We start from the raw sequence: 11,011 nt of genomic DNA on the forward strand, positions 1-11,011 counted from the left end.
AGAAAATACGAATTCAGAAAATGCCACTCTTCATACTTTGACTTAAAGAAGGAATATCCCTAGTCGGTGCTGGTGTAGCACTCCGATCTTCTGGAACTTCTGCTCTGGATAGCATTCTCAGTCGTTCATTCTCTTTATTTTTCTTTTGTTCAATCATTCCATTGAGTTTCGCTTGAGCTTTTGTCAATTTTTTTAGAGTTAATTGTTTCTGTTCGTAGTAATTAATTACATCTTTCAGTTGTTCCCAAATTTCACTTGGAGGATTGTCTAAGAAGTTTTTCATATCTTTGTTATGATCCGTTTCAACGTCTATCGGAATCTTATAGACAGTTCCCCACGGATGGCCTTCTAGTACCAGAACTCCGTACTTCCAAATTGCATCGAAAATGAAAGTGTATCCTGAACGAATTTTTCTTTCTATTTGGCACCAGAAATGAGTGAGATCATCTGAAATCAGAGTTTATTTGTCACAATTTATTTTTAGTCGACTCACAATTTGTCGCGTTTCTGCTCACACAAGGAACTGTGAAAAGCCAAACAATCAAACGGCTTAATAAATAAACTAACGAAAAAGGCGGTGGTAGATTGATTTTTGACTCTATTCTGAAACAGCATACTACGATAAATATCATATGTCTGAAACCTACTTGGCTAATTGTCCATAACGAAGCCACCCGTAGTAATATCGGCTTTTTTTAGATTCATTCTCATATTCTTTACTATAAAATAAAAGTTATTAAGATGGTTGTTTTTGAATTAATAGCTTACGTTAACTGAGCAGTCAGCAAATTCACAAGAAGAACACTGGTGATGAAAATATAAGCGAAGACTAAAAATGGCAACAACGAAGACCGAAACAGACAACTGGCTTCCACATACTCCATATCAAATAAATGATGAATGCTTCTATTGAATTGACTGCAATTCGTGAGAATTCCAATTCGATCTTCATCTTGAACTTCTCCGAATATTTCAAACTTTCCAACGGACGATACTTTGTGTACAAGAGTGTCGTCAGAGACAATAAAACTTCCTGAAGACTTTTTCAGATATTATTCTGATGTACTCGGTTTCACTCACTTGAAATGCTGACATGAATAACTGCTAAAACGAACCAAAAGACAAAAAAAATTGAAGTGAACATGACAACCGTTTTCCCCTAAAAGATATGTTTATGATTAACCGGATGTACCGTATCCTTACCATTTTCCAAATGATATGAGCAAAGAAACCAACTAATTGGAGCGAATAAAAGTACCTGATAGATGATATTGTTGTTATCGCAAAAAGCAAGCAATACAAAATCTCATGAGCAATCGGAGGCAGAACAGATGTTCCATACCATTCAATATGCATATCCAAAGATATTGAAAAATAGGTAAATCTAGCAGCTTCAAGTACGAGTAGTGGTACTACCAACGCGATTCTGAACATGGCCAATCGATTGTTATCGTAGTACTTGAAAATAAGTTTTCCGTATTTATTGTTTTTCGCATTCGTAATGATGTCGGCCCATTTCTTTTTTTCATCTTTCTTCTGTCGACGGAACTCGTGTAGGCTTCCTTCGTAGATCTGTGATAAAAACCGTAAGCACCGCTTTAATCAATTCCAAGTAGTTTTATCATACCAAGTAATCTATGATTTTGATGATGGTCATTCCAATTTGGGCTATTAAAACCATAATTATATAGACGAATACAAGCAACTCGAACCAAGATCTTTTTGAGAAGCTCCTAGTATCTCCATATATCGGAAAACGACACAATGTGTAGGCGAACGCCAAAATATACACCAAACGAGATAACTGGAATATGTTCGTTTCAAAGAAATTCAACTTTATGTCATACCCCATGTACCCATAATTTTCCGTTCATATTCAGAAGAGTGCCTTGTTTTTCATGGTTTGCTGTTACGTTGGTTTCCATTGTTTTTCTGATGTTATAACGTTCATCAATGAGTAAGAGACACGGCTTTTGAGATAGGAACTTCTGAAATGTGAATATACGAATTTGCAGAATGAGTCCAGTACCATTGCATCTGCTTTATAAGCGATGGCCATTATCTCTTGGTTTCTATTGAACTTTCCATTTAGGTAGTCCCGATATCTACTGTTTATGTTTTTATTCGTCCAGGATAAATGACAATCTTCCTGCAAAGCAGCTATCGCGTTCTCAGGTCCATTAGTTTCGAGGCAGTATAAGTGGTTTATCATGTTACATGCTTGTTCTTGCAGCTTACTGTAACATGCTTTAAAAAAATATTTTAATGATTTCCTCAATTACTCTTTCAATTTGAAATATTTGTCTTTTTTCATGACAATTCTATTATCCAGTTTCTGTATTTCTTTTTGCATCACATCGGCCGCATAACACATCACCATAATTGTATGTAGATGATGTTGACAGTTGGGTAGCAAGTCCGTTTTCTGTAACCTGAAAAGATTTTAGGTCAGACACTCTCCTATTAACCGAATCACGTATACGTTTTCGTTTTGACTGGTGCTTCTGTTTCAGGTGATTCTGCTTCAGGTGCTACTGTTTCAGGTGTTTCTGCTTTCGGCGTAAGTACGAGTGCGTTTCTTTCACCGAAAAAAGCAGCCAAAACCATCCGGAATGAGTTGATATCCTTTTTGAACAGGTCTTCTGAATAAAACAGCTTATTTTTTTTCCAAGAAATTGAAAAATACCGATATTGATGTGAATACCGCAAAGAAGAAGCTCTCTAATTTTAGTATAGATATTGAGAGTGTCATTCGAGGGATCGGTGTTTAGATTAGGAATTGGTATTTTATACTGAAATCTAGTATACATTAAAACAAAAGAAGTTGTTCACTCACCACTAATTTATAATCATCAATGATTGCAATAATCTGATTTTTAACAAATTGATCCAAATTGAGAAAAGTCCGTTCGTCAGTCGCCATTTTAAATATTGTACAACAGGGTAGGCGAGTGAAATGATAGGTTTCTTTCAATGGAAAATTTCTAGATAAGAAAATGGCAACAATTGTTGTTCAAACAAGCTAGGAGGTCATATCAGAAAATGAGGAATGAGGAACAGAAACTGAAGACTTCTTTTTATTGTTCTTTACAATTTGCTGGTTAGGAAACAAAATAATAAAGCAAAGAGCTTTCATTAACAAAAAAAATGATCTGGAAGTATATGAAACGATATACAGTACCGACCAAAAAGAAGTACATAAACTTACGTTTCAGTTGCTTTTCTGCCATTTTGACCCTTTTCAAGAGTCTGGAGTGTTCTCCATCAAGGTCTGTTTAACACCCTCTAAAATTTTCAAAGTGATCGGACACTTGGCAGCCGATCCTCAGACTTCTGGAAACGGTCAAAATGACCGAAAATCAACCAAATGAAAATAAGTTTATTACTGTAGCTGAACGAATTCATTAGAATTGAAAAAAAATTTCCGTGATCATATATTTTCAAAAAACTGACAATTAATTTAAAAATACTATATTGGAAATACAAACGGAACAGTTTTTTCTTATTGCTCACTCTCTAGAAAAAAGAAGACATGAACAGAATTTTGGGTGTGCTTCTATTTCATCACTCAAGGTTATGCAAAGGTAGGAATATTCATTTCTGAGCTTGGATCATCCTCCAGGAATTTTATCGTCGAGTTTCGATTTATCTGTCTTGATTGTGTGGTTGATACGAAACCTATGGCCGTTCCTATGGCTGAATGACTTCTTGCCCTCTCTTCGTCCACTTGTTTATCCAGAAAACTATCAATATCTTTTCTCAGGTTTATCAAATTTTCAACATCCAATATTTTTCTATCGTACATGTTGACTACCTCCTTCAACTTCTCCCAAATATCGTCCGGTGACTTTTTCAAATAATCTTGAATAGCTTTTTCGGTTCCATGATCATCTGTCGAATCTCGAACTGCTCCCCATGGATATCCTTCCAGTTTACTTATTATGGTCATGTAAAAAAATCTTGAACATTTGGGGAATAAGAATGACCAGCCACAACATGAAGTCACTAGATTGATCAAAAAACAAATTCCAGCGAAGAAATAAAAAATCAACCGAATGCAAATGTATATCAGAGATAATGGAGGTGGAAGATATAGTTTTGATTCAATTCTGGAAATTATACTTTGCGTTCGAAACGAGGAAAATTTGAAAAAAACTTTGCCAGTTGCTCGTATTTCAGATATCCTTTGTAGTATCGACTTTTTTCAGATTCCTTCTCGTATTCTTTCCTGAAAATTTACTAAGTCTCGCAAATTGAAACTTCTAATTTCTCACGTTAACTGAGCAGTCAGCAAATTGACCAGCAAAACACCAGTAACAAAAATATAGATGAAAACCAAAAATGGCATTACAGAGCTTCGAAACAAACAACTCGCTTCGATATAGTCCATGTTGAAAAAATCCAAAACTGTTCTATTGAAGTGACCACAATCTAAGATATTCCCCACACGATCATCATCTTGAACTTCACCGAAAATTTCGAATTTTCCTTGTGAAGTTACTGTGTAAAATATTGTGTTGGTTGAAGACACGAATGTTCCTGCAAACAGATATGAATATAATCAGTGAAAATTGAAGGAAACATACTTGAGATACTGACATGAATTACTGCCAACACAAACCAGAATGTGCAGAATATTAAAACAAACATTCCGACTGTTTTCCACTAAAAATAGCTAGGTTAGGGTTATCTAAAAAATCAATATTAAGTACCATTTTCTTGAAGAGATGCACAAAAAATCCCAATGACTGCACGAAATGAAAGAAACGAAGAGATGATACTGTAGCTATAGCAAACAATGAGCAATACAAGAGTTCCAGAATAATTGGAATAAGGACCCATGCGCCATACCAAAACTTTTCATCTGCTTTCAATGCCTTATTTCTTTTCAATGTAAAAATTACAAATTGAATTGCTTCCAAAAGTAGCAACGGGACGACCAGAAAGATTCTGAATAGCGCAAGTCTGTTCGATTTAAAATAGGGGCGAAGCAGATTCAATTTGTTTCTTTTCCATCCGAAACGATTCTTCGGATCCTCAGTTCTAGGTGCTCTGGTTGACTTGAATGCATGGAATCTCTAAAAAATTCAGATGTGAATAGAAAATTGAACTCCTATACATACCAAATAATCTGTCGCTTTAAAGATTGTCATCGAAACTTGAGCAATTAGAACCAAAAGAACATAAATGTATGGAATGCTTTCTTTCCACTCCAGTTCAGCAGACATATCAAGATCATCATAAACTGGAAACTTGCATAGCATATATGCAAACATTGCAATGTAGACCCCACGAAAAAACTGTAAAAACTCTTTACATCATTTTCAAATCACGGGGATCCACTCACCGCATGGAACCATAGTTTTGTATTGATACTGACCCATAAGTTTTTATTATTTGTTTTTATCATTTGCATCCTTATTTTATAGGTTTTTTGTGTTCTTCACAAGTCGCACTATCCACTTTCCGACACTTATTCCGAACTCTCATAAAATCTAAGCAAGGTTTCTGGGACAAAAATTTCTGAAAAATGCCTGTTCTTCTTTCAAAAAACTCGAATAACAAACTACCATGGCCTTTGCCTTGTAAGCAACTGTCATAATCTCTTTACTTTTGTCGAATTTCTTGTAGAGATATTCTTCATAGGGTGTCATCTTACGCTCAGTTTCGGGGAATTTAGACTTATAATCCGCCTGCAGAGCTTCTCGGATTTGAATCAGTCCATGCATTGAATTCGAATAAAAATTGTTGACTATACTGCATGCGATTTCTTCTAATTGCCTAAGACGGTTAAATTCTACTTTTCAATGTTTAAATGGGCTAATTTTTTGTTGCATTAAAATGTTTTAAAGCAAGGCTGTGCAAAATGGCGGCCAGCCGCGGCTCGTTTTTTGAGGCGGCCGGCCCCGGCTTTTATGTGAAAGCCGTGAAAAGTCGCGGCTAGCCGAGGCCGGCCGCGTCTAGCCTTATAAAAACGCGTGAAGTGAAAATCTATTAGCTTTTGAAGAATTTCGTTTTTTTTGTGTCCCACTTTTCAAAAAAAATCTACGTTTCTCATGAAACAATTATTTTAAAATGCCGTGAAAAGCCGCACGGCAAGCCTGGGCCGGCCGCGGCTTCATCAAATGTTTTTTCGGAAGCCGCGGCCTGCCGTGGCACAGTTTTGTTTTAAAGTTATTTGTTTTTGCTAATATTATTGCGTTTTTTTGGAAGGCGAAATCCCCGTTTAAAGTGAAAATTATTCTAAAAAAGGTGGTGAATAGGGCACGAAGATTTGACTACCCGCGCAGGGAGAAACCTAGGCCACGGCGGCGGGCCGTAGTTTTTATTCAGCGGCCGACAGAGGTTTGAACGGCGTTATTGGGAGATTTCGGAACTTTTTGAATTTTTTAACCGATAAAATTATGAAAATACATAAAATTAGAAAAATTAAGATTCATCAAAAAATTTTGGTCCGAGTCTAACATTGTAATTTTTGAAGCCTTACTCCTTCAGCGATTCATATTTTTCCTGCAACAAAGTTTGTCCAAAATCATCCTTGACTACCATTTTCTTCATCTCATGAGCTGCAAAACACATAACCAGTACAGTGTGCAAAGGATGTTGACACTCGGACAACAAGTCTTTTTCAGGGTACCTATAAAAGAATATACTTTTTTTCAGATGGAATGAAAAGACTCACGGAACGGACGAACTAGGCACTTCTCGTCTTGGAATCTCCAGTGCATACTTCTGACGATAGAATGCAGCTAGAATCATACTGAATGAGTAATAGTCATTTTCAAATAACTGCTCTGAAAATCTCAATTAATTATGAAATCAACTGAAATGTTCTTACCAATTTCTATACTGAGATCTATTGATAAAATTGTACGGATTTTGTCGAAAATGTCACATTTTTTTGGAATATTCATTTGGGAGAAAATTTTGTACTGAAATCGGATTGTTTCATGTACTGCGCCTAAATAAAACCTACTCTGTGTTCGTAAACTTGTATTATATCAATGATTTTCTCTCTATGAGCTGAGGGCTTATCCTTCAAATCATTTATTTCTACAGCTTCTTCGGGCATTTCAGGCATAGGAGTTGAAGTAAAAAATCGAGAAGAACTCATTATTGAAATCGTTGACTCACTTCTCTGTACTATATGTCATTGTTTATCAAGAAATGGAGAAAGTATGTGAATGATGAAAGAGTGTATTGAGAAATATTTGATAAGGAATTGAGTTGTAGACGAAAATGGCAACATTGAGGAGAGAGTGTTGGTTTAACAAAAGTTTTTTGAATTTTGAGGACAATTTTGTTTGTACCAGCATAAAAGTTGACTAAAGCGTTGTACAGCGCTCAATTTTGGAATGCAAAAATTCCAATAATTCCGCAGTAAACTGGCCAAGTTCCAGATTATTTGATCAACTTTGAGCTGAGTTATCGCTTGTCAAAGTTGCTTCATCTCATGAAAATCACAAGAAACATTACGCCGTTCATTTTTGGTGAACTATAACAATGAATAGATTTGAGGAATCGCTTTGAAAATTTCAGAAGCTCCGAATCAGATGTAAAATTATATTTCTACCAATTTTCGTGCTTCCAAGATACTTATGTCTAAAGATATACCCGTTTCAATCAGTCCCAGGGTAATTATCGGCAATCTTTCGAAACATTCTTTTTACTTCAATTATTTATTAGACACACAACTCTGATATGGCGAAATTATTAGACAAAACTGAGCAGTGGATACTGACAACTACTGTACAAGAAGAAAAAAGATAGGACCTAAATCAGAAAACAAACGAGAACAAGATAACGACAAAGTAGAGAACAGTGGATAAAGCGAAAATGACGTGATTGAGAGCATGAGCAAATGCGGCATATTGAAGACTTGAATCCTCGTGTTTCGAGTTTTTCGGAATCGGAAGAATCTTGTTAACAAGTCCCGAGAATGTTGAAACTGAATGTGGAGGTGGAATATCGACTTGAGATGTTGCCATTCTTTCCAAAACAAGAGAGACAACGAAGAGAATCGCGGTCCAGGTCATATTGAATCCAGCATATTTCACTGAAATATAATTGAGAATTAGTTAAAAAAACTTCTGGAAAACTTACAGATAGTTGGTGTATGAGCGGTGAAGGATGGAAGACGTTGAGAGACCAGAATCAAAGAGAGGATCTGGGCAACAACAGAGAATCCAAGAAGAATTGGTTGGGTCTTTGAGAGTTGGAAGAAGACTGCAGCGAGAGTGAAGAGAGAAGTGATAAGAGCTGGGAGCAACATTTCAGAAGTGAAATAGACGGCGTTTCTTCTCAACGAAATACAGATTTCTCCATTGTCGGCTTGAACATCAAATGGATTACGCCGTGGATCAGAAAGTTGCTCGACAGTGTATGGGGACTCCTGAAATATGAACGTTTTGTGTCAGAAATTATGAAAAGTTAGCGAAATGAAGAGAAAGCAAATCAGAACATCTAAAAATTCTAAAGCGAAAAAGCAGAAGCACACTCGGAAAACTTGCCAATCCATTTGGTCCAACTCCACCGTTATCCGGAGAATGTGTGATTGACTAGACAGTTAATATTCAGAAAAATACAAAAATATGAAGAAAAAAAAACTCACGACAACTTCAACATCTTCAATCTTCCATCCAGACACATAAGGATCGGTTGTGGCTTCTCGTTCCTTGTTTTTGACTCCATCGGCGACAGTGAAGTGGACAGCCAGAAGGCGTTTGTCGTCAAATTTGTAGCAGACCTGGAAGGGAAATATTCGATTTACGGCTTCTAATTTTGAGATATTTGACACTATTGTGAGCCGTAAATAAACTAAAATATGATCTACAGTACCATTCAATACGATATACAAAAACGTATTTTTCAGTTGAATTTCGGTCATTTTGATCTTTTTCAGGAGTCCGGATCTCGGTTGTCCATTTTTGGAGGGTCTAAAACAGACCTAGATTGAAAACCTTGCATTCACCGAATTTCATTCAAATTTTAATTTTTTTCAGTTATTTGCTGATCTCTGAAAGACACCCTGCGAAATTTTCAAACCGGTCCATACTCTTGAAAATGGCAAAATGATCAAAATTCAACTGAAAAATACCGTAAAACCTCTAATAGAACGACACCCGGATCGTCCACTTTGAGCCTATATATCTCATTTTCTGTGAAAGATATCAAAAGTTCTATTAGAGGTTTTACGGTACGTTTTTTAAATATTATATTGGTCGGTACTGTAACTTTTTTTTTGAATCCTTACTCTCTGAACATCATTTGGATAGTCCTCGTATTGGAATCTGAATGGAGTTGTGAATGAGAAATCGGACCACAAATAGATCTGTCCAGTGTAATTGGCAGCAAGAACTTTAGAAGTGACTTGTCCTGGATTAGATGTCGATCCTCCATTGATTTGTACAATATTCGGTGTCCAAATTTGAATCCAGTAGAAGTTCAACCAACTGAGACCCCACTGTTCCTTATCCCAGGAGACCATAGTGTCGTTCCAGCTCAGAACGAAACGACCGAACACCTTCACGTTCTGTCGTCTCTCGTCGATTTCTACATTGTTAATTCGGACACTTTCGATACGAACAACTTTGGTTTTGTTATCTGTTGCATTCTGATACGTCGTTTGGATATGAGTTCTAAGCTTCCATGCCCGATCACCTCCCTGACACGAATGACACGACTTTCTACAGTTGGCCATCATCCAGACTGCATTTGTGGAGCACTCTCCAGTGGAAGCCCATTCTGTACACTTCGGATCCGCATCCTCACACCCGACGGCAGATCCAGCCGCCCATGCGGCTGTCACTAGTGACGTTGAAAGAATGAGAAGCCGAAGCATCTGAAAGAGCTTTTTTTGAAAAAAAGAAGAATGAGAAGAAGAAAAAGAATGAGTGATGATCAATTATTAATCGAGCACGAACACACACCACAATGGATAACCATTGGCAACGGAACATGAGTAGAAGGGGGGGGGGGGGGGGGGAAGAAGGTAGAAGACCAAGAAGACTGACTTCCATTTTTTAGACTTTTTGTTTGTTGCTTGCTGTGTAAGAATGGAAGCTTCTTTTTTTCTAATTTTCTTTTTTTTACACCTTTCTTTGTGGAATTGACCTTCTCCTGACTATGAATTAGTGTAATAACAGTGACCGTTAGATGGAAAAAAGAAACTAAAAAAGGAAGACTGACGGTATCAGAAACCGATGACCGGGGACCCAATCAAAAGTGCGAATCATGCAAAATGACCAATGAGTCGGTGTGCGATGTGAAAAAAGAAACAATGAAAAATGAAAAAAGAGACCCGTCCCCTTGTTTCTTCTCCTCAGCCAAGAAGTGCTTCTTATCCGAAACGGGTTCACGACGCAGTGCCGGTCTGACCAAGGCTAGTTAGCCAACCCTCCCTTCTTCTTCTCTTCTATTTGAATCTCGCCTCATCGTTAGATGTTGACGACGTAACAGGTCTGTTCCAAGAGGGAGATAATGATAAGAGACTCCCATAAAGAGGTCCTGTTCCTGAAAAGAGAATCATACGGGAAAATACACCTAGAAGATGAAAACCGACAAAGAGAAATTGGAAGGATTTATTGAGTCTCATTGATCAAATCGTTACGAGATTTGTGCCTTATCAATTGAGGTCTTGATTTAGACGAAATTGATATGAATATTGGAGAATTAGATTATGAGATCACATGGAAAACGGTTTGAACTTTAATCTGAAGATCCGAAAAAAGTTAGACCTGTTTTCTAGAAAGGAGAAGTTGCATTTCATGGAATTATGACTCAAAAACTTAGCTTATTGTCGGATACGGTAGAAGTCTTTAAAAAAAAGCTTTCGATGGGAACTGAAATTTGGATGTTGGGATCGAAAAATTCAATTTCAGTTTTAAACAATATTGCCAAGTACAGTAGTTAACTTTGAATTCCTACAAAAGTATTTCAGAAGTTTTCAACTTGTCTGAAATTTTCAGTATACTAAACAAAAATAGAACTTCATTGTTGTTTTTGACAACTT

General features: G+C 36.7%; 3 protein-coding genes across 3 annotated transcripts; all 3 read right to left on the bottom strand.

Moving 5' to 3' along the window:
• Nucleotides 1-13: 13 nt before the first annotated feature.
• CBG01638 lies at nt 14-2,923 on the bottom strand (the record flags this gene model as incomplete). Its single annotated transcript, XM_002634045.1, has 13 exons — nt 14-447; nt 494-603; nt 648-719; nt 769-1,033; nt 1,081-1,159; nt 1,204-1,572; nt 1,628-1,804; nt 1,848-1,988; nt 2,030-2,237; nt 2,283-2,432; nt 2,477-2,642; nt 2,687-2,792; nt 2,837-2,923. 13 exons carry the CDS (start codon nt 2,921-2,923, stop codon nt 14-16), a joined length of 2,364 nt encoding a protein of 787 aa, XP_002634091.1.
• Nucleotides 2,924-3,574: 651 nt separating this feature from the next.
• On the bottom strand, nt 3,575-7,072 carry CBG01637 (the record flags this gene model as incomplete). Its single annotated transcript, XM_045235891.1, has 12 exons — nt 3,575-4,109; nt 4,157-4,228; nt 4,275-4,539; nt 4,587-4,665; nt 4,713-5,078; nt 5,124-5,300; nt 5,464-5,523; nt 5,571-5,781; nt 6,488-6,637; nt 6,683-6,794; nt 6,839-6,932; nt 6,977-7,072. The coding sequence occupies 12 exons, from the start codon at nt 7,070-7,072 to the stop codon at nt 3,575-3,577; spliced, it is 2,217 nt and encodes a 738-aa protein (XP_045091927.1).
• A 706-nt stretch (nt 7,073-7,778) lies between these two features.
• Nucleotides 7,779-9,841, bottom strand: Cbr-lgc-22 (the record flags this gene model as incomplete). Its single annotated transcript, XM_045235892.1, has 5 exons — nt 7,779-8,056; nt 8,104-8,392; nt 8,496-8,558; nt 8,612-8,746; nt 9,254-9,841. The coding sequence occupies 5 exons, from the start codon at nt 9,839-9,841 to the stop codon at nt 7,779-7,781; spliced, it is 1,353 nt and encodes a 450-aa protein (XP_045091928.1).
• Between the last annotated feature and the right edge of the window lie 1,170 nt (nt 9,842-11,011).

The sequence above is a fragment of the Caenorhabditis briggsae genome (genome assembly GCF_000004555.2).
Source record: "Caenorhabditis briggsae complete genome, chrIV, whole genome shotgun sequence".
In the NCBI taxonomy this organism is placed as follows: Eukaryota; Metazoa; Nematoda; class Chromadorea; order Rhabditida; family Rhabditidae; genus Caenorhabditis; species Caenorhabditis briggsae.